At 40.3% G+C, this 26,169-nt stretch overlaps 1 protein-coding gene across 5 annotated transcripts in view; it reads left to right on the forward strand.

The window, feature by feature from the left end:
- Positions 1–26,169, forward strand: part of ARHGAP28 (Rho GTPase activating protein 28) — a 183,281-nt gene that overhangs the window by 145,334 nt on the left and 11,778 nt on the right. For all 5 annotated transcript variants that reach the window (XM_032293339.1, XM_032293341.1, XM_032293338.1 and 2 more), the window contains 7 exons: positions 528–605; positions 6,014–6,176; positions 10,723–10,805; positions 13,806–14,003; positions 14,350–14,463; positions 18,557–18,613; positions 20,153–20,277. In XM_032293339.1, coding sequence (XP_032149230.1) covers positions 528–605; positions 6,014–6,176; positions 10,723–10,805; positions 13,806–14,003; positions 14,350–14,463; positions 18,557–18,613; positions 20,153–20,277 — 818 coding nt within the window. The remainder of the gene's footprint in view (positions 1–527; positions 606–6,013; positions 6,177–10,722; positions 10,806–13,805; positions 14,004–14,349; positions 14,464–18,556; positions 18,614–20,152; positions 20,278–26,169) is intronic.

Consider the following 26,169-nt stretch of genomic DNA (forward strand, 5'->3'; position numbering starts at 1 on the left):
GATTTTACACATAATAAATGCACAATAAATGGTAGTGTTTATGACTTTTTTTAACACCCATCCCCATCGCAAGAACTCATAAAATCATTACCTCATCTAAACTCTTTGGTCAGACATCTAGAATTCCTATAGTTTCTTAGTCAGAGTGATTACAACCAATGACAGTAGATTTAGAATCTTTTGTTACTGACCAGTCTGCAGAAAGAGTTGTAGGAATCAGATCTTAAAAAGGTTAAGAGGCATATATAATTTTAGAGCAGTTAACAGCATGAACTTGAGTTGTTGCCATTACTTACGAGGCTGATCTTAGGAGAGCTTTATAACTACTATCAATCTGTATTTTCTCATTTGCATATTGGAGAATAATGTTGACATCATAGGATGGCTGTGAACATTAACAAAGCATTCAAGCGCCAGGCACGTATATATGCTTGGCAACTTACTGATTCATATCATCGTTGTTATTATTTTAGATGTTTGTAATCACATACAGGTACTTACTCTTGTACTATATCATTGCTTTCTAGTTTTTTGAGAAAGTCGAGGAATCGGGTCTGGAATCTGAAGGAATTTTTCGACTTTCGGGATGTACCGCTAAAGTCAAGGTATTGAACATGTTGTCTCTTCCTAGGTAGCGTTCTAAGCTGGCTAGATCCAGTTCACACAAGCACTGGGTATCCAGCGCTTTGTTGTTGTTTATTAGATATTATCGCTTGGTTCTTCCTAGTATTCCTTGGTACCTGTGGTGAAATGTTTGTTCCAGAGTTTTTTCATGATCCAGAATTTTAAAAATCCAAACAGCAACATTAAAAAAACAAAAACAACAATGAAGCAGCACATCAATTCACCTTGAAAAGCTGCTGCTTGTCTTTAATTTGGAAAAGTTGAACCATCTTCCCACTGTTTTGGAGGTTAAACGCCTTAGTTTGTTGTGTCCTCTCAGTCATGGAATTCACTGAGCCAATATTATATGAGCCTTTATTTCCATCATTCATTGCTTTAAACATTGTTTGGCTGTCCCTTTAGTGAAAGTTGTTACAGTAATTTGTAGCAATGGCTGTAACCACTAGATTACTCACTCAGCAGTTCCAAAACCCGGTTCCACTTATGGTAATGTTAACATCCACATCTAAAACCAGCTGTTCAGTGTGAATCTTGTTCCTCTGCTTTCTTAATTCCATGAGATGGCAAACTCTACAGTACAGTAAAGTAAAAAATTATTAGAAAAGAAAAGCTTTTGTCATAAAAATGCAGCGAAACATCACACTGTGTCTGCGGGTAGGTGTTCACCGTGGAGTTCATTCCTGCGGTTGGATCACTCCCTGGCTTGCAGACCTGAAAACCTGAGCAGTTTTAGAAGATGGATCCGTGAGCAAACAGTCTCAGGGGTAGGGGAAAACAAATGTGGTAATGTTTATCAAAAGGAAATTTTTAGAGGCAAAACAGCATCTCTTCATTAAATAATTTTAGTACATGTTTTGGGAAATTCTATTTCTATCAGTCTCGGAGTTTTTATATAGGAGCGTGATGAGAGGTTTTTCTAACAGGAAACTGAGAATAGATAGGCTATGTCTATTGGACTCTCCAGAAAGCTGATGCTGAGATGGGTGAGGAGCAGAGGAGCGTCATGGCAGTAGTGCTTCTGAAGGATGAAAGGGGCAGGAATCAGGATTGACCAGGGTGAGGCCCCGACCACACTGGAGGTCTGACAATTCCTCACCATGGAGGAGCCACGTGCTGCGCAGAATCGGCCAGGCCCTAGTACCCCTGCCTCACCCTATCTTGGGCTGGGGCATCCTGTGGAAAATACGGCTGAGCCACATCCAGAAGGGGCCAGCAGCTGCGAGAGTCTGCTGCCTGGGCTTTTGCAGAAGAGGGCAAGGTTTCCCGTGAAGGAAGTCAGAGCAGGGCACCAGGGCATCAGGGCCCCGGGCATGCTGAGGAGTTACGACGTCCCTGAGAGTGGAGTTGGCTGAATCCCGGCACAAGCTCTTGTGGAAGGCAGGGAAATGCCCAGCGGTTCCTTAAGGCTCATGCTTTCTGAATTCAGTCTGCCTTTTGCCTCCGTTTCTCATGTGTTTGGTTCTTACATACACTTCTAAGCACATGTATACTACATTTAAGGATGAAATTACTTATTTTGGTTAAATCTTTGGTTATATCTACAGAGTCAGAGAACCAAAATGAAAGAAACAAATTTCCTAAACAGAAACAGATTCCATCTCTTGAAACCTCCCTCCGTGATTGGGAAACTGTATTTGCACATATTCTTACTGGTTCCTCTGTGTGTGTGTGTGCGCGCGGGCACACACATGTGCATAGGTGTATAAAATTTATAATGGGTATGATTTAAAAGTCCTATTTTTAAGTCACCCAAAGGAGAAAACATTACAGGACATTTCTTGTGTGCACAGAGTTTAACATTATAGCAACAGTTACTTTTCTTTGGCTAATACTCCACTGAAAAATGCTCCTCGAAGGCCAATCATTCCTTCGTAATGTTCTTACAGGCACTTGCATTTCTGAACCACATATAGGTCAAAGTCTTTTCTCCCCTACCCAGTTTTATGTAGTTTCAGCCTATTTATTCCATCACCTATTAGTGGAAAATGTAATCCAGATGTTTTCATGGTCTGAGCCCCAGGAAGGCCAATGTGAAAGAAATCTGGGCAAGTGAACAGAAACTAGGCAACACTGCCATTAGAAAGGCATTGAAATATGATGCATTAAAGTGATCTTTATTCCTCTCCTTTATTCAAACTTTTCATTTAAACTACCTCCTTTTTTGTAATTCATCCACTGAACTACTAAAAACTCCATGATAATTATCCTCGAATTGGGCCAAGTTGTTGATACCAGCCCTGTGGTCCGCTAGTGTGTCATTACTGTGAACAGTCTGGCCTGGCTTTGTGCTTTAAACATTTGGGGAGGCTGATGGGAGAAGCAGCCTGGGAGGAAGCTGCTGGTTTCAGCCAAACAGGGAACACGCAGCTGCAGAGCCAAGTCCCAGACTTGAGGCCTCGGCTCATTTGGAACCAATTTAATGCTTTGGTTGGTGTTTGCAGTGATTTTCTTTTCAAAAATGACAGAAATTTGAGCCAAACACCAGGGAATACATTTTATGGAAAGAGGCCGACTGTTTGACATGTGAGATTTTCTTTTTTGACTAGTTTGAATCATTCCAAGGCTGTTCTAAATGTTTTATAATTACCTCACCTGGCTTATTTAGGCTGGTTATTTGCATTTGTATGAAACTACCTCAGACAGAGAAGCAGGTTGCATTTTTACTGAAGAGAGATTTAATGACAAGACTTCTTATCCTTGCCTAGTGCTCTCAGTAACAGGGGTCAGAAAAACCTGACTTCTGAACCTCTAAGTGCTCCCTGTCTTCTGCAAGGTAAAGTCACACCTGGTTGACTTGGCTTCACATCGGGACCACCACTGAAATGTCAGCTCTGTTCAGAACCAAAAAAAGGCATTCTTTCTCTCAGTGTTGCTTTATACCAGCCATCCAGACAAGATGACATGGTATTATTCCCCAAGTAATCACACCGCATTCGCGTGGGGTTCCCATAGCAATAACAATGCAGGTTAGAATAGACCTGAGAGTGGGGGAGGGGCAAGCAGCCCGTGCGGTGTTTATTGAGTGCTGTCAGCATGGCAGGCCCTGTCCGGTGAGCTCTACATGATATTATTTGTTTTGATCTTGAAAATGTCATTTTAATACTCCATTGTACAGTGAGAAGCTTGAGGCACAGACCATATATCCTAGCCAGTTGCAGAGTTTGATAAAAGCCTAAAGGATCTGGTTGTGGCGCCTCCTCTTGACCCTGGTGCCCTGTTGCCCCTTAGGTGACTGGGAACCACTCACATGTTAGGACAACCACATTGCTGATTCAGATAGATCCCTTTGGCAGAGGTATGTGGAAAACAAATCTGAATTATCTTGCTGGGGCTTCCTGTGCACTTGGAATCCAACAGTGTCTCCTTTGCTTTACTGCAGTGGTACCAGGCAGTTGATGGGAAATGCTTACTCCTCCTCCTGTATTTTTCTTATTAACAGCACTGCCATCTGCCCATTACAAGTCAGTGGAAATCATCTTGGAAAATCATCTTGGATGATTATTTCTCCCTCTGAGTCTCATGTTCAATCCATCACTGATTCTTGAGAATTTTTCCTCCTGGGCGTTTCTTTAATGCCTCCTCTCCTTTTTATCCTGCAACTGTTTATCCAGATTAGCCCCTAGTCATCCGTCCCTGGAAATGGTGCCACGGCCTGATAACTGGGTTCTTTGCCTGTCACTTGCTTCCACCCACCCGACCTGTGCCTAGCTCTACACTCCCCCAAATCATTTTTCCATGTGGCTGTCAGAAAAGATCAATCGACCCTTGCCATTCCTTGCTTAGAGATGTTCCAGGCTCCCTCATTGCCTACAGGGTGAAGGCTGGTCCCCTTAGCACTGGTGGTGGCTGCTCTCCAGTCTCATTCCTTGCTCCAGATGTGCCAGCAACGCTGAATGAACTGGAGTTCCGCAGACACACTGGGTCTGCTGGCGTTTGTATCACTGCTTGAGCAGGATGCCCTTCTATTTCCTCTTCCCTGTAACCCTCAAGACTTGGCCCTAGCAGAGTTTGACTTCTCTCTTTCCTGGCTGCATAGCACCAGTACCTGACTTTTTTTATAGCATGTACACTCTGAATTAGTAGTACTCGCTCATGAAATAGTCCCACTCACTAGACTACAGGACACCTGAAGGCAAAGAATGGATCTCATGCATTCTCCTCTTTCCAGAGGCCCCTCTATCTCTTTCATTCTAGGAGGAACTTTATGCTTAAGATTTTGTGAAGTGTATTTATCACCAAAGGGTTTCTTGATTAGCTAAAGTATTCCTATAAGATCGAAAGCTTCTCCAGGAAAAGAAGAAAATCTCCTTTTGATGTTATTGGTAGGGGTGAGAGGGTACATCAGAATCACATATGTCTCTGTAAGAAACTTGTGCTGCCAGGATCCTCCAGTTTGCAGGCTCTGGGAGCCGAGAGAGTGATTGTCTGGCTGGTTAATGAGCTGATCCTTGTTAGGAAAAGGTCAGATGTGCACGCTGACTCTGGCTGTGTATGCTCAAGGCCAGAAGAATTAGGCTTCTCGTGAGAATAAAGCAGAGGTCTTAAAGAAACAGAGCTTTTAGAGTTCCTTTTCTTCATATCCTTTCTGGAGCAGTTAGTGTCAGCCAGGAGACTGACTGTAACTGGCTGGCATTACAGGTAAACCTTGTAGTTCAAAGGAGCCGGAAAAAATGAGTCTGCCTTTGAAAAGAAACATGAAGCCTGAGTGGCATCGATAATCAGATCAGTTAATAATGTAAAATTTGTAAGCCAAGTAGAACTTACCGAGGCTTAGAGATTTTTTAAAAGGTATTTGTACAGTGTTCCAAACCTTACGAAGGACTGGGCAAGCATGCAAACATGTGGAAGACATGTGTCTGTCTTGGAATAAAGCTTTGCTGTCACTGCTCCAGGAAGATGTCATAGGTTTGCATGTTGCAGCAAGGTCAGAGTTACTTTATTGGGTTATTTCTCATTCTGTATGTGAAGCGGCTGAGAGGCAAACCTTCTTGATCTAATTTAGAGATGGAAGAGAGGGTGGCAGAAGGGATTCTGAAAAGTGGGGGAACGGAGACTTTGTCAGAATCTAGCAATGCATTTATCATGTGGGAACAGTGGTATTCTGCCAAAACCACAGAAATGAAACCGTGATCAGAGTAGAGAACTTCTATACTTGTGTAGAATTAGAAAATTATTTCCAGATTAACAGTATTTTAGAAATATTTTAGAAAATGCTTTTAAAAATTCATCCTCAACTAGCTATTTCCCTTAATCATGTTGAAAAAAATTACTCTTAGTAGACATTACCTTACCAGTCTGTTTACAAAAATATAAGAACAGTTTTTAAAGGGGAAAATGGGGTCGGGTGGTAAAAACGCATTGAATACTGACTGTTTTCCTTGATTTACAGCAATACCGTGAAGAACTGGATGCCAAGTTCAATGCTGATAAATTTAAATGGGACAAAATGTGCCATAGAGAAGCTGCAGTAATGTTGAAAGCATTTTTCAGAGAACTACCCACCTCTCTCTTCCCTGTGGAATATATACCTGCCTTCATCAGTCTAATGGAAAGTAGGTAGAAGATTTTAAATGTGAATGCACTAAGATATAAGGTCAATAAAGTGAGGGCAGAAGAGATATGCTAAATCAAATGTGCTCATGCATAGATTTGCTGAGCCCTGACAGTGCTTGGTGAAATATTAAGTTTGGTGGTAAACAGTCATCTACTTACATACTTATATCCTGAAACCTGGTTTAGAGGGTTTTATCATCATTAAAAGGCAGAGGGGTTTGCAGGCTCTTGAGATTTAAATTCCTGTGCAACCATCTGTTAGCCATGCAGTCAAACCTTCTGAGGCTCAATTACTACATCTGTAAATTTGAGATAATAATTACTTGTCAGGGTTGCCATGGGTATTGAATGAAGTCATTTAGAATAGAGCCTGGTGTGTGATAATCCATTAAAAATACAAGATTACTTCTTTTCTTAAATCTGAGGTCCTGGGACTGATGATGCAGGATGCAATAAATACAACACAGAAGATAATCTGTTTCTGAAAATTACAAAGTCATATAGATTAGGTCTTTAAGTGAAGTATATGGGTAAAAGCACAAAAACTGTAAAGTGTGTGTTGTAATTGACAAGGAATTATTTGGCATGGTTTGAGCATAAAGATTGACTATTGTGGAGGATGTAACAAGAGAAAAGTCTGGAAAAGTAGAATGGGGGTACATAGTGGGGGCTTTAACTATTAACCTGGGGAGTTCAGGGGTCACAAGTCTAAATATGTATGAACCTGCTAAGTAAACGTTGATTCTACGTGGACCAAAAAGGGCTGTGTCCAAACCGAGAGGACATACCCCATCTAGAGACATTGGCCACTGCTTGGTTCTCGATAATGATTGCTGTGCCAGACTGAGAGCCAAATCCAGGCTTTAATGGGGAAACTTTTAATGTGAGAATGTCAACCACTGTGTTGTTGTCGCTGTTTTGAGACAGAGTCTTGCACTGTTGCCCAGGCTGGAGTGCAGTGGTGCGATCTTGGCTCACTGCAACCTCTGCCCCCAGGGTTCAAGCTATTCTCCTGCCTCAGCCTCAAGTAGCTGGAATTACAGGCACCTACCACCACGCCTAGCTGATTTTTGTATTTTCAGTAGAGACGGGGTTTCACCATGTTGGCCAGGCTGGTCTCAAACTCCTACCCTTAAGTTGTCTGCCCACCTCAGCCTCCCAAAGTGCTATGACTACAGGTGTGAGCCACCACGATCGGCCCAGCCACTAATTTAAATTTTAAAATGTTGTGTGAACTTAACAAGTTATGTCTGTATCTGCCAATTTACAGCCTTCTGCAGGTTGGCCAGAACTACAAAATCACTAAAATAGATCATAAGTTGTAAGACAAAATTTGTCCTAAAAATTATGTAGCTTATAAATCTTTGAATTTTCTAACTAAACCAGATTCATAAAATAATCTTTCATGTCTTAAAAAAAGAGAATATGGCAGGCAAGGCAGGTGTTTCCTAAGCTTTAATTCACACGCTGTCCACTACCAGTATCTCTTTTCTTCGTAAGATTACTGTTTTTATTTTATGAGAAAAACTTGCTGAGAAAGACAGAAGAGCTACTAATTTCCTTCATCCTTTTTTTATTTTAGATATTGTATTTTTTTCAGTTCTAGAATTTTCAGTTGGTGTTTTTAAAATACTTTCGGTTTTTCTGTTGAAGTGACCTATCTTTTCATTCATTATATTTTCCTTCACATCATTGAGTACAGTTACAACAGCTGCTTCAAAATTCTTGCTGGCTAGTTCTAACACCTGGATTATCTCAGGGTTGGGCTCTGACTTCTTTGAGAATGGGTTATACTTTCCTGTTATTTTGTATGTCAAGTAAGTTTAAAGCCTATTCTGAACATTATGAATATAGTGTTTGGAGACTGTGGATTCTGAAGTATTTCTCCAAAAAAATGTTGTTTGGTTTCTCTTCCTATTGTTGCTCTTTTAAACAGGCAGTTTGCTTGACCGGACTGGAATTGCCAGTGGTCTTTTGGGCAGGAGCTCAACTCTCTGTTCAGTTGTTCAATCCTTCACTGTGTTATCCCACGCACGCATGGGGGAGTTTGTGGGTCACCCAGAGATTTGGGTGTTTATACCAGAATTAGGGCCTTTTATCTTTGGATCACTCATTTGGTGTTTTTTGTTTTTTGTTTTGTTTTGTTTTGTTGGTATTCTGAACTATGCAAGGACGATTCAAACCTCTAATTCCAGATCTATTCAGAGAATCATATTTAAGAAAGACATATAAATATATTGGTTTTCATCCTCTGAAATATTCAATCCTTATATTCAAACCATGCCAAAGGGTTCACAAAGGAGTCCACATTTCTTCATATGACTTTGAAGGTGAAAAATACTGTATTGCAGGTGGTCGATTTGATACCAGCGAACCCTGCAGGAAGCCGAAGTTCTGGCCTGCTACCAGCAGGCAATAATGGCCTTTTTTGCCACCTAAGTAAGCTCTAGTTGTAACAAGGTTTTCTGACGGGGAGGATTGTGAACATATGTGTGCGTGCGTGTGTGTGTGTGTGTGTGTGTGTGTGTGTGTGTGTTTTTAAGCTGTCCCTCTCAATACCCTCAAATGGAGCTCAGAACACAGAGCCTTTTCCACTAATATCATTACTTTCTCTTTTCAAACTTGGCCCCAAACTTGCCCATAAAATTAAAGGACTAGTAGTTCATCAATCAAGCCTCAGATGCTTTCATTACATGCTTAATAACTTTCTTTTTTTTTTTTTTTTTGAGACAGAGTCTCACTCTGTCGCCAGATGCCAGGCTGGAGTGCAGTGGCACAATCTCGGCTCACTGCAACCTGCGCCTCCCGGGTTCAAGCAGTTCTCCTGCCTCAGCCTCCTGAGTAGCTGGGACTACAGGCGCACGCCACCACGCCCAGCTAATTTTTGAATTTTTAGTAGAGATGAAGTTTCACCATGTTGGCCAGGATGGTCTTGATCTCTTGACCACATGATCCGCCCGCCTCGGCCTCCCAAAGTGCTGGGATTACAGGCTTGAGCCACCATGCCCCCCCATGCTTAATAACTTTCTGGGGGAAGTAATGACCTGAGGAGAAAGAATACTCTCGACTGGCATGTATTAAATGAATTAACTACAAAACTGTTAACCACAAAACAGTGTTGGGCCAGGCTTCCTAAGCAAAATGAAAATGGATTATTTGCCAAATTAAACTTAATCTTAAAGGAGCTTCATGGTTTCTCTGAAGTTAATGGAAACACAGTAGTCTCAATCCTACATCTGCATCTCTTGGTTTTTTTTCCCAGTAGTTTTTTTGTTTTTTTAAATTGCATTGGAAAATTAGAGACAGTCCTCAGCCTGCAGTTTATACACTAACATAATGTCTTATCTGCCCCTAAATGCTTTGCACTGAGACTTGCTCTTAAAGTTTCTATTATTCAGGCAAACCCACATCAATATATTTGCCATTTTCAGTAACACTCTGGACCTGTGTTATTATAAATTTGATACAAGTATCTACAAATCCGCACGTGGATTTTGCTTCAGCAATATGATCCTCTCTCTCCCCCCATATTACTTGGTTGTATACACTTGTCACTGGTAACCTAGTAGCTTGTCACAAGTGTTTCCACTGCTAAACGGCTCAGTTAACTTCACCGGCAGCTGACTGCCTTCTAGCCATTGAATAGACATAGATAGATTTTCCTTCAACTTGAGAACCCCCCAGGGATTCCAGAACATAATGCTTTCCTCCAGGAACTCCCCACCAAGACACCATTTTCAAGAGAATACAGACAGCCAAAGGAGAGCCTAGATTCCCTGGTGTACTCTAAATTTTTAGCACAGCTGGCAGTGGATTAGCCAGCTGTGGATGGAATCCCCGAGTCTAAATGCCAACCCTCTGGCGCCATCTTGTGTCACTATTGAGGAGTAAAATCACCTTCCCTAAGTGTCCATGGAAGATCTAGCTTAAGTGTCATAGATCATAAAAACAAGAGCAAACATGTAGAAAGATAACTAGGTACCGGTACTGATTTAAACACTCTACATATATTAACTCATTTAATCCTCATAACAGCCTGTGAGATGACTATTCCCATTCTACAGTTAATAAAGTAAATGGGGCAGGGATTAAATAACCTGCCCAAGGTCACATGGCAACTACATAGTAGATGAGGATTGGAACCTTGTTCTAAATCTGTGTTCCTAATACTTGTACTCTTCTGCCTTATCATATGGAAGCAAGGTTTATTTTCTCTTGTGTTGAGCTTAACTTCTATTTGTAGTATTAAAGGAAGGGAAGGTCTGCTAAAGTACTTTGAAAGGGAAGTGCTATAAAAATCCAGAATTATTCTGAGGATCTCCTGGGCCACCTGCCTCAACAATGGCAACATGGGATGGGAAAAGAGAGTTGATGGACGGAGGCTCCTGTCCAAGTGAACAAATTTACATTGCTGGGCACAAAACCTGAGTCTTTACCAATAAAAGCTGTCAGGAGCTCTCCTGTGCCTCCAGATGCTAGCAAGAGATGCTGTCGGGATGCATCAGTGTTATTGCAGATGTATGACTATTTCTGTTTTCTTGTTAGGAGGGTCTCATGTCAAAGTACAGTTTCAAGCCTTACACCTCATGGTCATGGCGCTGCCTGATGCCAACAGAGATACAGCTCAGGTACGTCCCATCCGCCTCCCAGTCTGTCATGAGGCTCTTATTGCTCATAGGACGTGGGTCATATAGGAAAATGAAAATGGAGATACAGCTCACTGAGCCACCAGAGTGTGCTGCAAACACATGGTCTTTCTGTGTCCCCACTGCCTTTCTCCTGAGGAAGACAAGAATGAGTGGGGATCTTGGTATCTTCTTCTTTTTCTTTTTCTCTTTTTTTTAGAGACAGAGTTTTGCTTTGTCACCCAGGCTAGAGTGCAGTGGCATGATCACAGCTCACTGCAGCATTGACTTCCCAGGGCCAAGTGATTGTCCCATTTCAGCCTTCCAGGTAGCTGGAACTACGGGCATGTGCCACCACACCCAGCTGTTTTTTTGTAGAGACAGGGTTTCATCATGTTGCTCAGGCTGGTCTCAAACTCCAGGGCTCAAGAGATCCTCCTGCCTCAGCCTCCCAAAGTGCTGGGATTACAAGTGTGAGCCACCATGCCCGGGGTGGTATATTCTTCTTTTTTTTTTTTTTGGGATGGAGTTTCACTCTTGTTACCCAGGCTGGAGTGCAATGGCGCGATCTCGGCTCACCGCAACCTCCGCCTCCTGGGTTCAGGCAATTCTCCTGCCTCAGCCTCCTGAGTAGCTGGGATTACAGGCACGCGCCACCATGCCCAGCTAATTTTTTGTATTTTTAGTAGAGACAGGGTTTCACCATGTTGACCAGGATGGTCTCGATCTCTTGACCTTGTGATCCACCCGCCTCGGCCTCCCAAAGTGCTGGGATTACAGGCTTGAGCCACCGCGCCCGGCCTATTCTTAAACATTTAAGTTTCATTCACTCTTCATCCCAGAGATATTGACTGTCTATCTTGTGTCAGGCACTGGGCAACGTGTTAGGAGTAGGAGAAGAGGTAAAGATGAGGGCTTGAGTGGAACAGTGTCAGAAGTCAATAAGACCGTTATGTAACTTGTGAAATAGATTCTATAATTGCTGGTCCTCAGCTACTCATGTTAGTCTGGTGTACTGAAGTGGAAAGAAAACGCTGATGAGTGTCCTGGGGGAGGAATTTGAAATCACTGGTTTAAATTATATTTCCAACATGTTCACATTTTTAAATTTGTGAAAGTAATTCAATTTAAATAGTTCTACAATTTCAGAATTTTAGAGATCATCTGATAGAATTTGGTCATTTTCCATATTAGGAAAATGAAACTCAGAAAAGTGATTTCTCCTCTAATATATAATAGAACATTTGATAGAATCATATTCTAGTTCCTCATCCCCATTTTTCTCTCTTTATTCCACATTCATGCTTTGCTGTATTTTGGTAAAAATCAAAGTTTCTCTTGCTCTCTGGACAATCATTCTATATACAATAGAAATTTGTTTTAAGCACAACAGGTATTTGGAATCTTTGAAATGAAATTGAGATAAGGATGAGTTGAAAAGAGACTGCAATTTTGAGGTCAGTAAATATAATTCTGAAAACAAAGATGGTTCTTACCGCTGCCTTTTATCAGGCATTTCAGTGTGGTGAGAACCTTCCTCCTACACAGTGAAAATATCTATGTCAATTACAATATATGTCAGTCATATTATATCCTCAAGGCAAAGAGGGGGATCAGCTATGACATAAAAATGTCCTTTTCTAATATAATTCTGTAATTTTTCAAAAGCTGAAAATTTATTATCTTGGTTTTTGGCTTTGTCTACACAGTGTTCTTTTATTAGAAAAATCCTTCTGGTATCAAATATCTGAGACAAAATGTCCTCTACCCTTTCATACAACTGAGGATACAGCAATTATCAAATAATTCAACACATTTCTAACAAAAGGTTTCCCCAGAACATCACAGGACCTGAGGATGTTATACACATGTGTTTCTCTCTCTCTCTTTCTCTCTCTCTCTCTTTCTCTCTTCCTTCTCCTCCTCCTCCTCTTCTCTCATTTTTTATTCTAAATTGTGACTGGAGCTAAGATTGTAACTGATGCGGGTTAGAGGTCAAAAACTGTAGCTGAAGAATTGGTTCCCTTCGTTCAGATCCTGGCTCTGCTACTTAATTAACTGACGCTGGGCAAAGCTGCTCAGCCCCTCTCCACCTCCATCCCTTCATCTGTAAAATAATAATATTATCTACCGCACAGGATTTGGAATGATGACAAGTGAATATATGTAAAGTACTAAGTATAACGCCTAGCTCACAGCAAACCCTCAAATGAAGGTTAACTATTATTACTATTCAGTGCTGTTTTTCTCATTGCAAATACTGTATAGTGGAATTCAAACTTAGAAAACCGAAGAGCACTTCTTTTAGGGATTTCAGTTGTCTTGGTGAATTTCAGAAGGTTTTGATAAGTATTTATACTTTGGTAGCTCATCAAATTAAGTTTTATCAATTCTTTATTTTTTTAATGCTTAAAAGAACTGCACACAAGCATTTACTTTTGGACAGCTGAATATTTCAAAGTTGAAAAGCAATAGAAAAATAGCACCCAAAAAGTAATTTTTTTTTCACTGGAGTTTACATTTGGGCTGAGGAATGAGATACTCATGTTGTTTAAATGGGTTTTCCTTTCCCTAGGAAATGGTAAATAGTTTTCAACAGCAGTGCTTTAAGTTAAGGATATATTTCAGAATTACTTTTTTTCCTTCACAACAAAACTACCTTTTGTGTGAACTGCAGCATTTTCTCTTCCTGGTTTATACTTAATTTTAACATTTTTCAAACTCATTTAGGATAAAAGAAAAGAAAATGCAAACCATAGTTACAGAAACTGCAATATAAATCCATTAAAATGGAAGTATTTTTATGAAGCAGACAGTTGAATATACTGGTCACATTTCTTCCTAGTACCTTTAACAATTACAGAGGAAACATGGTACATTTAACCATTCTATGCTTCTAACAATTCTCTGGCAGCCAAGTGAATGGAAATAGAGTGAATGATAGCAATTGGGGGCACCTTTTCACAGTTTACGATTGTATGACACAATGCTATTTCTTCTTAGGCCCTCATGACATTCTTCAATAAAGTGATAGCCAATGAATCAAAAAACCGAATGAGTATGTGGAATATTTCTACGGTGATGGCACCAAACCTTTTCTTTAGTAGAAGTAAACACTCTGATTATGAAGAATTACTGTTAGCAAATACCGCGGCCCACATCATCCGCCTAATGCTTAAGTATCAGAAAATTCTGTGGAAGGTGAGTGACATTGTGATGACAGGTTCCCCTCGGAAGTCCATGGCCTCAGGAAACATAAAGGCTCCATGATTGGGTGACCCCCTTGGTTGTAGGGAAGAAACATGGGAAGATAAGCCCAGGTTGCTGTGACGTCCTTACACCTTCTGGAAGGGCTGCTCTTTAACATGATTTCCCTTTGAAACAAGGATCCTCATAACTTTTTCTAAACTTTATAAGGATGGTGCCACCGTTCCTGGCTCCAGGATACCAAGTGGCTGGGAGGAGTTTCCATACCTGAAGACAGAATCTGCCAGGGAGGTTGAATTCAAGTGTTTTTCTTCCAGTCCAAGCTATTTTTCTTCTCCAGGTTCCATCTTTCTTAATCACTCAAGTAAGAAGAATGAATGAAGCCACGATGCTGTTAAAGAAGCAACTCCCGAGTGTCAGGAAGCTGCTCCGGAGGAAGACCCTCGAGCGGGAGGTAAGACCAGGAACGAGGCTCTGCGATTGTCCACTGCCTAGGTTTGTACTCCTCTAAGGGAGGCACAGAGTAGCTTGTCATTTAAAACTAAATGTTTTATATTCTCTAGGACCAGGGAGTGTGGTAACTATAAATGTTGTGGAAAGTGGGCCTGTAACAGAGTACCGTGGTCTTTGCATCGTGTTGAGTTACGCGCTTTTTGGTTAAAGTTCTTTAAATATCTCAGTCAGGAAGATTGTTTGATATCCCACCAGAAGGGCTAGAATGGTTCTTGCAAAAGCTGAAAGTCAACATTTTAGTCCCTGTCAACTCGATTTAAGGACAATCCAGTATTCGAATGTCTAATACTTGGGAAAAGAGATTTCTTCATTGATTGGATAGTTAATGAATAGCTAATCCTTAAATTATTTTGTGTAAATTCATTGCATTCCAAGGAATTTGGAGTTTTAACACAGTTATTTGTATGGAGGCACGTAATGGAAACAAGTTTTAGAAGAATTAGTTTTATGGCTTTTATTTAACTTGAGGATAATCATGAGTAGCAGATATTGCATTCAACCTTGAGGAGGGTGTGAAGATACTTGAAATTTACTTAGCCCTCAGAAGAACTTATACCCAATGTGGGAAACAAATGTATATGAGAGCCCCAAGGGCCCAGCTATACCAGGGCCGTGCAGAGGACAAGGAAATGTGCTCTAGTGTGGGAGACTGGATTTCTTTTTCTTTTTTTTTTTTTTTGGAGATAAAGAGTCTCGCTCTGTCACCCAGGCTGGAGTGCAGTGATATGATCTCAGCTCACTGCAACTGCAGCCTCTGCCTCCCAAATTCAAGTGATTCTCCTGCCTCAGCCTCCTGAATAGCTAGGATTACAGGCATGCGCCACCACACCCAGCTAATTTTTGTATTTTTAGGAGAGTAGGGGTTTCACCATGTTGGCCAAGCTGATCTCAAACTCCTGACCTCAGGTGATCCACCTGCCTCAGCCTCCCAAACTGCTAAGATTACAGGCATGAGCCCCTGTGCCCAGCCTGGAGCTGCACTTCTTTTTATAGAGTTAGAGTCTTGCTCTGTCATCCAGGCTGGAGTGCAATGGCACCATCATTGCTCACTGCAACCTCAAACTCCTGGGCTCAAGCGATCCTCCTGCCTCAGCCTCTCCAGTAGCTAGGACTACAGGTGCATACCACCACACCTGGCTAATTTAAAAATACTGTAGAGACGGGGTCTTGCTACATTGCCTAGGCTGGTCTTGAACTCCCTGCCTCAAACGACCCTCCCACATCAGCCTCCCAAATTGCTAGGATTACAGATGTGAGCCACTGTGCCCGGCTGGAGTTGGATCTTGAAGGATGGATATCACTGTGAAAGGAGAAAGGAGAGAAGCTTAATCCAGGGAAAAGGACAGTGAATGCCAAGGCAGTGGGGTGGGAGGGAGTGTTGTCAATTGGTTTATCATAATCGTGATGAAAAACGGTATTCGCTGACTGATGATAGGCAAAGTGACTTCATATCAAGTAGAACCAGTACTTTTATTTAGAAATGAAATTTTAAACAACTTGTTTTGAGTGAATAATCACATAATTAAAATTCATGATTCTAAGCATTTTAAATTGTGCCAATTCAGTGCGTTTTAGTATATTCATAATGTCCTGCAACCATCACAGTAGACACGGTTTACATTTGCTCTTTGAACATATTTAAAATAGCTTATTTGAAGGCTTTCTCTTCTTTCTGGTTTTGAGATGGAGTTGCCTTCTTGTTGCCCAGGCTAGAGTACATGATCTCGGCTCACTGCAACCTCCACTTCCCAGGTTCAAGCAATTCTCCTGCCTCAGCCTCCTGAGTAGCTGGGATTGCAGGTGCCCACCACCATGCCCGGCTAATTTTTTTTATTTTTTGTGGAAACAGTGTTTCACAATGTTGGCCAGCCTGGTTTCAACCTTCTGACCCTCAAGTGATCTGCCTGCCTTGGCCTCCCAAAGCATTAAGATTACAGGCGTGAGCCACCACACCCAACCTGAAAACTTTTTCTAGTAAGTCCAATGTCTGGACTTCCTTAGACAATTTCTTTAGAAACTCTTGCTTTTTCTCCTTGTGTATGAGCAATATTTCCCTGACTTTTTTACCTAACAGCTGTTTGTTAAAGACTGGACATTTTGAATACTGTAATGTGTCATCTTTGGAAATCAGATTCTTCTCCCTCCTCAGGGTTTGTTGCTTCTGCTCTTTTACCTATTGTTTGTTTTCTTCATGACTTTTCTCCTGAACTGATTTTGTAAAGTCTATATTCTTTGTTTTGCGTGGTTATGCAAGTCTATGTTCCGCTAGGTCAAGGATAGCTAATGATTAGACAGAAATTCTCTTAAATGCCTGGAACTAAAAAACTTCCTAGTCTTTGCAGATGAGCAGTGTGTGTGTGCTGGGGCACACCTTTGGCACTCAGCCAAGCAGTTTCTTCTAACCCTGCCTGAGCCCTCGCTTCCTGCTTGCACAGAGCCTGAGGATCGGCCAGAAGTTTATGTTTTCAGCTCTTTCTCAATCATAGGGCCTTCTATATTCTCAGGGTTACGTTAAAACTTTTTACAGCCTTAATTTTCCAAAGCTTCTCAACCTCCAGCCTTGCCTCCCAAGCTTGTTCATTATGTCTTGTTTTCCTCAACTCCGATCCACTGCATCAGGCAGCTGTGACAAAAACATTTGCCTGTAAACGTTTTTGACATTACGCCCCTTTAGCGCCCATCAAGTTCCAAATTAGTCAAGGTAAAGGCAAGCCTTTTGAGCCAGTCTTCAAGGGAGCCACCAGACAGATGAGACCAAGTCATTAGAATTCTTGAGTGAGGTCCATTCTGCTCCCTGCAGTACCCGGGCCAGAAATGCAGGCTGTTCTTTTCAAGGCTATCCCTGAACTAGAGAGCAGGGATGGAAAAGTGTATGTTAAAATGACATACAGCTTTCTCTTGCTTAAGCGCTCCCCTAGTTGATGCCTTTGAATTTGTATCCAGAGTTCTAAGAGTCGATACTGACAGTTTTTGCCAGTTCATCCATTGCTTTTATGGAGGCGCAGACTTTTTGAGTTTGTCACTCTGCCATTTTCACTCTGGAAAACCATAACGGTATAATTAAATGTGTGGAACAGAGGTCAGGTCAGGCCTTGCCAGTGACTACCAATACAAACCTGGACAAACTACATTCTTTCTTTGAGCCTCAATGTTCTTATCTTATAAATCGGGAGGAAAGACAGATATGATCTATCTGTTTCACAGAGCTGTCATCAGAATGGACTCACATGATGTGTATGTGTGTGTATAAACTGTACATTGCTATACAAATGTCACTTTAATATTTTATTGTAAATAAAACCAAGATAGAATGTAAAGATTATAAATACCATAGAAGCAAACACTTAAAGACAGTCTTTCTTTCATATTATTGTACTATATTGTGTTTTTAATTCTTAATTTTGATTGGAATGGACAGTTCATTACCAAGTTATAAATTTAGAAGTCAGGAAAGACCATAGAATAAAACTTAGTCACCTCTGACTTCCCCTCCTGGAGACAAATAGTATCACCAATGGCAGGGTGTGTGCACAGGAAGATGCAGGTATATAAACCTTCTGAGATGCTGTATCCACTTACCAGCAAATGTGAATGTATGTTCTTTCCACTTTAACAGGAATGTGGCTTACAGGAAACACTGTCCTGGGTCTGCTTTACTGACTTAACAAATCTTGGGGGATTATTTTATATCAGTCCACAAAGCCCGCACCTTTGTCTCTCTGCTTCTTTTGTGTGCTATTCCACAGATACACAATAAGTTATTTCAGTAATCTCATATTGGTAAACGGCTTGTGTCTACTCTTTTGCTGTTACAATCTGTGCATGAGATCTATATACATGATTGTTCACAAATGAGGTATATTTGTGGGATAAATGTATAGCTGTGGAATTGTTGGATTAAAGTGTATGTACATTTTTTAATTTTATAAATATTGCCAAGATGTTTTCCATAAAGATTGTACCAGTTTACACTTCCAAAAGCAGCATATGCTTGTTTTCCCAACATTACTCATAAAGACTGTGCTTCCTCTTAGACTACAAGCCCCAAGACTTCAAAGGTACTGCAAAAATCGCCCTCAGCAAGAAGAATGGTAAGAAAAATAATTTCCCTTCTCTTCCATTAAATCCCTATATAGTCTTCTGTGGCCACATGCACCACATTTATGTCTAATTTTGGTCCTGATCTATCCTTCAAACTTGACATTCTCAATGTGCCACATAAAGGAATCATAGAGGGACCTGACTAGCTGATGATTCAGAATGCATGCCTGGGTCTCCTATAGACAGCTACAATGCTGTGGAAAGTTATAGGAGGAATGAGATTATTATGATCATTGGTCAGTAATGTCAGAGTGTGCAATGTATTGTCTGGGGAGCTGGATGAAATAGGACGTAGAAGATCAGGGCGTACTTTAGGAGTACAATCTTGGCTGCAGTGAGCCCGGGACTTTGCCCTCACCCAGATCCAAAGCCCTCAGCACCTTTTCCTGAACTGCTGCTCTCCTGGTCCTTGCTGATAATATTAGGAGAATTCTGTAAGGACTGACTCTGGTCTAAAATATTTTGTGTTGGTTCCCTAGGGCTGCCAAGGCACCACAAACGAGGTGGCATAAAACAGTAGACATGTATGATTCTTTCACAGTTCTTGAGGCTGAAAGTCCAAAGTCAAGGTGTCAGCAAGCTTGGCACCTTCTGAGGGCTGTAAGAGAAGCACTGCTTCTTGCCCCTCTTCCTCGCTTTTGGCAATGCCAGTCTCATCCGGTCTCAGCCTCCATCTTCACATGGCATCCTTTCTTGAGTCTCCATGTCTCTTCTCCTCTTATAAGGATGCAAGTCACTTGGATTAAGGGCAGTTTAGACCTCATATGTAATGGCCTCATCTTAACTAATTACATCTGCAATGACCTATTTCCAAATAAGGTCACGTTTCAAGGTACCGGGGGGTTAGGGCTTCAATTTTTCTTTTGGGGAGACACAGTTCAACCCATAACATATTTCTTCTAGGGTATCAATATTCTATTGATACAAAATGACTCTAGGGAGTCCATTTATATAAACCTTCTACATCAACAGCACCATCCTTTGAGAAGGTAGATTTAAGAGACTCCATCTTTCCCACTGCCATCTACACTGCTCTGCACAGTGTCTTCAGCACACTTTGAGGGGTCCCATTTCAAGTGCCCACAGGGAATTGAATTTGGGCCAGCCATTCATGGCTGCTAACTAAAGAAAGAGGGTATTGGAGAAGCCATATTTTTAATTTGACTCTTAAATTTTTCAGAAGGTCGATATTCTTAAAATATATTGAAGTACAGGATTCTGCTTAAAGCAGGGTCAGTTAGGACTTTGTTCAAGAAATGCATTGATAGAAATGTTTGATTTTTGTCATAGCCCAGTTTTTCCCCCTCATGATTTGAAGGCATTATAGCAAGACCTGACCAAGTATAGTAAAAATAAAATACCAGTTTAGTCATGAGTGAGTCTCCAGGTGAGAAAGAAAGCAGTGTTCCATTCTGGTTACGTGTTTTCCTAATTCGGAGTAGCACTGATTTTCATACATCTTAAGTACATCATTGAGCTGATATTCATCCCAGTTTGACAGAATGTATTGCATTTCTCCTCCTTGGCAGTCTGACGTGCCGGAAGGAGTCATACGAGTCCATGCTCCACTTCTCTCCAAGGTGTCCATGGCCATTCAACTCAACAATCAAACCAAAGCCAAAGACATACTGGCAAAGTTTCAGTATGAAAACAGGTGAGTCAACGTGAATGAAAGTCTCTGCACGGGAAGGAAAACCTTTATCAGATGAATAACTTTTAGGCATTTACAAATTTGACCTTTCGTAAAATATAGAATCTGTTGTTTTAGGGAGTTTACCAGTGGATTACTAGAATAAAAAGCAGAGAATGAAGTTAGTAGACATAAGATTGCTAACAACAAAAGTTATTTTTCTTTTTTTTTCTTTTTTTTGAGACAGAGTTTCACTCTGTCACCCAGGCTGGAGTGCAATGGCACAATTCTCGGCTCCCTTCACTTCACAGAACCTCCACTTCCCAGGTTCAAGCGATTTTCCTGCTGCAGCCTCCCAACTAGCTGGGACTACGGGTGTACACCACCACGCCCAGCTGATTTTTGTATTTTTGGTAGAGACGCGGTTTCACCGTGTTGCCCAGGATGGTCTCGATCTCTTGACCTTAGGATCCGCCCACTTTGCCCTCCCAAAGTGCTGGGATTACCGGCATGAGCCACTGTGCCCAGCGAAAGTTGTTTTTCAAAGGAATTTCTACAAATGGAATTCTTAATGGGTATTGTCTATCTTGGTAGCTTCATTTATTCAGTGAGTTTTACCTTTTATTCATTCATGTATGTATTTATTTATTTACTGGACAGAGTTTTGCTCTTTTTGCCCAGTCTGGAGTGCAATTGCATGATCTTGGCTCACTGCAGCCCTGCCTCCTGGGTTCAACTCAGGAGGCTGCATGCCTCCCAAGTAGCTGGAATTACAGGTGGGCACCACCACAACCAGCTAATTTTTTTTTTTTTTTGCATTCTTATTAGAGACAGGGTTTCACCATGTTGGCCAGGCTGGTCTTGAACTCCTGACCTCAGGTGATCCACCCACCCCGGCCTTCCAAAGTGCTGGAATTACAGTTGAGCCACCGTGCCTGGCCAAGCTTTAACTTTTATTAGAATGAAAATATAGCAAGTTAGTTTTGTAGATAACTTGATAGTCCTTCAGGAATAACATTTTCCTAGGCCTGCATTGGCTTTAACATGCCTATATCAGATAGAGTTTATGTAGTTAAGTGGATATCATAGCTATTACTTTCCTTAAAACATACTACTAATAATTCTTAGAATCAGAATAATACTTACAAAAATTATTTTTGCAAATCTGCCGTAGTCACCTTAATGGGGCACACAGATCATAATTTTTGCCTGGACATGTGTACTCAAGAACAAACATTTGTCTTCTGGTTTTTAAATGGTGAGAAACACTCGATTATTCGTTGTAGAGCGTGTATGATTTGCTGCCTCTAGTAAGACTCTGATGGATGGCCTTAAAATGAAGCATTCCAATCATGTTGAAAAGTGGTGGCCTTGTTGAGCAAAAAAGCCAAGTGTAAAAGTTAACATACTGCATGATTCCATTTATTTAATATTTTTGAGATTAAATTTTACTGATAGAGGATAGATTAGTTGCCAGTGGTTAGGAGGGATGATTTGGAAGGGAGACAGTTTTGGTTATTAAAGGCCAACATGAAGGACCCTTGGTGTTGGAACTTGTGGTGTTGGCATCTTGACTGTGGTGAGGGATAACTGACCCTCTGTAAAATTCTACTGAAATTAATATATACACACACACATACAAATGAGTACAAGTAAAACTGGGAAATCTAAATAAGATAGGTAGATTATATCAATATCAGTATCCTGATTGTGGCATTATGCTGTAGTTTTGTGAATTGTTACCATTGGGAAAAATGACAGAATACAAAGAGTCACTCTGTATTATGTCTTACAACCACATGTGAATCTACAGTTATCTCAATAAAAATTTAAAGTAAAAGAAAAACAAATAGCCAGTAAAAGTCATCTATGGTGTGAGGTCAGGATGGTAGTTTTTCTACCATCAGGGGTAATGGAGGCAGGGGCTGGTGGAAGGCATAGTGACCAGTAAGCCATGCTGATAGCCTCCAGAAGTTTTTTTTTTTCTTTTGGTACTGGTGCAGACTATATGATGTGTTAATTTTGTGAACATTCATCAAGTTGTACACTTATGACTTGTGCATTTTGTGTATAATATATACACACACATTAACCTGTTTCCCACTTGCCCCAAGAGTACTGCACTGGCAGTTAGCTGTACTTTCTTTCCTAAATGGAAAATGGGTTGAAAAAGAAAAAGAAAAGTAGATAGAGGCCAACAGGAGCCCCAAACATGTATTCCTGTTTGCTATTGGACTGGACACCTCCATGTAGGCAGTCATATAGAGACTTGAAATATCATTCAATGGATTTGGATATCCAGTAGACTTCTAGTTGCATATATTACAAAACTGACTTTGTATTCTCAAGTAGACCTTTTGTAGAGAGAAAATATTTCTAATAAAAGTAAATTAGAACCAATAACTCAAATCTTTTATAACAACTTCTTCAAAAAATCTTGGTAACTCAGGAATGGGAAACCAAACTTCATATGCTCTCACTCACAGCTCGTAACTAAGCTATGAGGATGCAAAGGCATAAGAATGACACAGTGGACTTTGGAGACATGGGGGAAACGGGGAAGGGGTGAAGGATAAAAGACTACAAATTGGGTTCAGTGTATACTGCTCAGGAGATGGGCTTACCAAAATCTCAGAAATTACCACAAAAGGATTACCACTAAAGAAATTTACCACTAAAGAATCTACTCATGTAACCAAATACCTGTTCCCAAAAAACCTATGGCAATAAAAAAACTTTAAAAATAATAGTAATTTTTTAAAAATCTTGCCCTATCCATTCTCTTTGCTTGTTAGAACTCTGGCCTACTTCAGTTTAAGTGTTGTAAACTGGCCCTGATTTTGCACCTTTCACTAGAGGCTCATTTCTGACTGCCTGCTCACAGCCCTGTGTTTAAGTTAAAAGAGGAGGGAGAAGCCCCATTCCTTCCAGGTACTCTCCCTTACAACTGGAGCACCTTGGATAGTAACACAACAAAAAGCAGAGAAAGACTCTGAAAGGTGGAGAGAAGAGGCCTTGAGAAATGACACGGTAAGTTCTGGGAGTTTCCTTGTCACCTCCCACGTATCCAGACAGGACACTGCGGAAACTTCCAACCAGGAACTGACAGCAGGCACAGGCAAAAAAGAGCGCTAAGAAAAGCCTAGCCAAAGGATTAGCAAAAGGGGCGGCCTAACCACAGAAAACCTTTCTCGCAGTATCTGCCCTACTCCAACCAAACACCAATAGGAGAAACGGCACCACCCCAATGGTTTCAGTGGATGCAAGCAAAAATGCACCAAAATGTCCTCCTGGAAATGAAAGAGAAATAAAGACACTCTCAGATGAAGGAAAACTAAAAGATTTGCTGCTAACAAACTGACCCATAAAGGATGGCTGAAGGAAGTTCTTTAAACAGAAAGGAAATTATAACAAGGCTTAGAATATCAGAAAGGCCAGGAGAACATCAAATGGGTAAAAACAGGGCTATAAACTATCCTACTTGTCATGCATTTTTAAAATCACATTTGGTGATAGAAGCAAAAATTACATCACCTATACATTGCTCATTGTATACAGAGGACACACTTAAGACAATTACATTTTTAAATGGTGGCACACCCCCACTCCCTAAATGTGGTCTGTGCAGAATGACTTCCTTCCAAAAAAATACAGTGTGTTAAAAGGAAAAGGCAACTTTACAGTCAAGAAATCTGACCTCAATTAGGTGATCAGGTTAACATTAACAGTGATGAGTCATGTTGATAGCATCAAGGTACACCGTTGATGAGATACAATAAAAACAGCCCTTTATCTCTGTGGTCTTTCTCCCAAGAACACACAATTCCAATCTGAACATGAGAAAAACATCAGAAAAATCCTAATTGAGGAACATTCTACAAAATACCTGAGCAGTGCTCCTTGAAACAGTTCAGGTCATCAAAACTAAGGCCACTATGAGAAACTATTAGAGCAGTTGAAGGAGACACGACTACCAGTTTCCCAGTGCTGTCGTAACAAATCACCACAAATCGGTAGTTTAAAAGGTGGAAATGTATTCTCTCACAGTTCAGGAGTCCAGAAGTCTGAAATAAAGATGTCAGCAGGGTTAATTCCTTCTAAAAGCTCAGGGGAGAAACTCTACCATGCCTCCCTCATGACTTTTGGTGGTTGCCAGCAATCTTGGAATTCCATGGCTTGAGACACATCATTTCCATCTCTTCTCCCATTGTCACATCATCTTTACTCATTTTAGGTGCCCCTAAATCCAGGATGATTTAATCTCTTTAACTAATTACATCTGCAAATACCCTATTTCCAAATAAGGTCAAATTATGAACTTGTGGGTGGGCATGAATTTTGGGGGACACTGTTCAACCCCCCCATAGTTACTAAATGTAATGCGAAATATTCTGGATAGGATCCTTGAACAGAAAATGAACATTAGGTTAAAATGAAGGTAATCTGAATAAAGTATGGACTTTTGTTAATAATAATATATCAATATTGGTTCATTAATTGTAACAAATGTACTATATTAATATTAGATGTTTATAATAGGGCCATAACATCTTCACCGTTTTTCTGCAAATCTAAAAGAGTTCTAAAATTAAATATTTATTTTAAAATTGTATCCAGGATTCTACCAGTTTTTAAAAACTACCCTTTTCAATGGTAAAGTTATTTCAGAGTAAAATAGGCAAAATTTAGTTATGCCAGAATATCAGGATTCTCTTTCTATTTTAAAAATGAAATCTGTGCATGCATCAGTGGGCCTCCTTTAACTTAGGTGATTTTGAATTCAAATAACTGACAATAGAATTATCACACTCATTTGAATGGCTACTATCTTAAAAAAAAAAAGAAAGAAAGAAAGAAAATAACTGCTGGTAAGGATGGGAAGAAATTGGAAATCTTGTGCACCACTGGTGGGAATATTAAGTGGTACAGCCACTGTAGAAAACAGTATGATGACTGCTCAAAAAATTACAAATAGAATTACCATATGATCCAGCAATTCCACCTCTGAGTTCACGGCCAAAAAATTGAAAGCAGGAGCTCATGGAGACATTTGACTCTCATGATCACAGCATTATTCACAGTAGTTAAGACATGGAAGCAACCCAAGTTGCTATCCAACAGATGAATGAATAAGCAAAATATGGTATATACATATAATGAAATATGATTCAGCCATAAAAAGGAAATAAATTTTGACATACGCTTCAAAATGGATGAACCTCAAGAACATTATGCTGATGAAATAAGCCAATCACAATCACATTATGTGATTCCACTTAAGTTGTGGTCAGAATCATAGAGACAGAATAGAATGGTGGTTGCTAGGGGCTAAGAGGAAGAGGAAAACGGGGAATTACTGTTTAATAGGCATATAGTTTCAGTTTTACAGATGAAAAGTTCTGAAAACAGATGCTGGTTATGGTTGTACAATACGAATATATTTAATACCACTGAACTATACACCTAAAAATTGCTAATATGATACATTTTATGTTGTATGTATTTTGCCATGATAGAAATATAAAAACTTTTAAAGGAATAAATCTAATTAATGTTTTAAGTGTAGGATTAAGGGAACTAACGAAAGTACGCATCACTTATTTGTAAAACTTCAAAACCAGTAAACTGTGATAAGTTATACATGTATTGTAATATTCAGAGAAACCGCAAGCAAAAGGCATACAAAGCAATATATTAAACAATTGTATAAATTAAACAAAACAGAATCCAGAAAGATGGACCAAATCGTGGGCCATAAAACAAATCTCAATAGATTTAAAATAATTGAAATCATACAAAGCATCTTCTCTGACTATAAAGGTATCATAAACTAGATATCAGTAACAGGAAGAGAACATGAAAACCTCTAAACACTTTAAAACTAAATCAGACACTCCTAAACAATCTGCAGGTCAA

The sequence above is a fragment of the Sapajus apella genome, unplaced genomic scaffold, assembly GCF_009761245.1.
Source record: "Sapajus apella isolate SASKATOON/1434 unplaced genomic scaffold, GSC_monkey_1.0 scaffold29, whole genome shotgun sequence".
Lineage (NCBI taxonomy): Eukaryota > Metazoa > Chordata > Mammalia > Primates > Cebidae > Sapajus > Sapajus apella.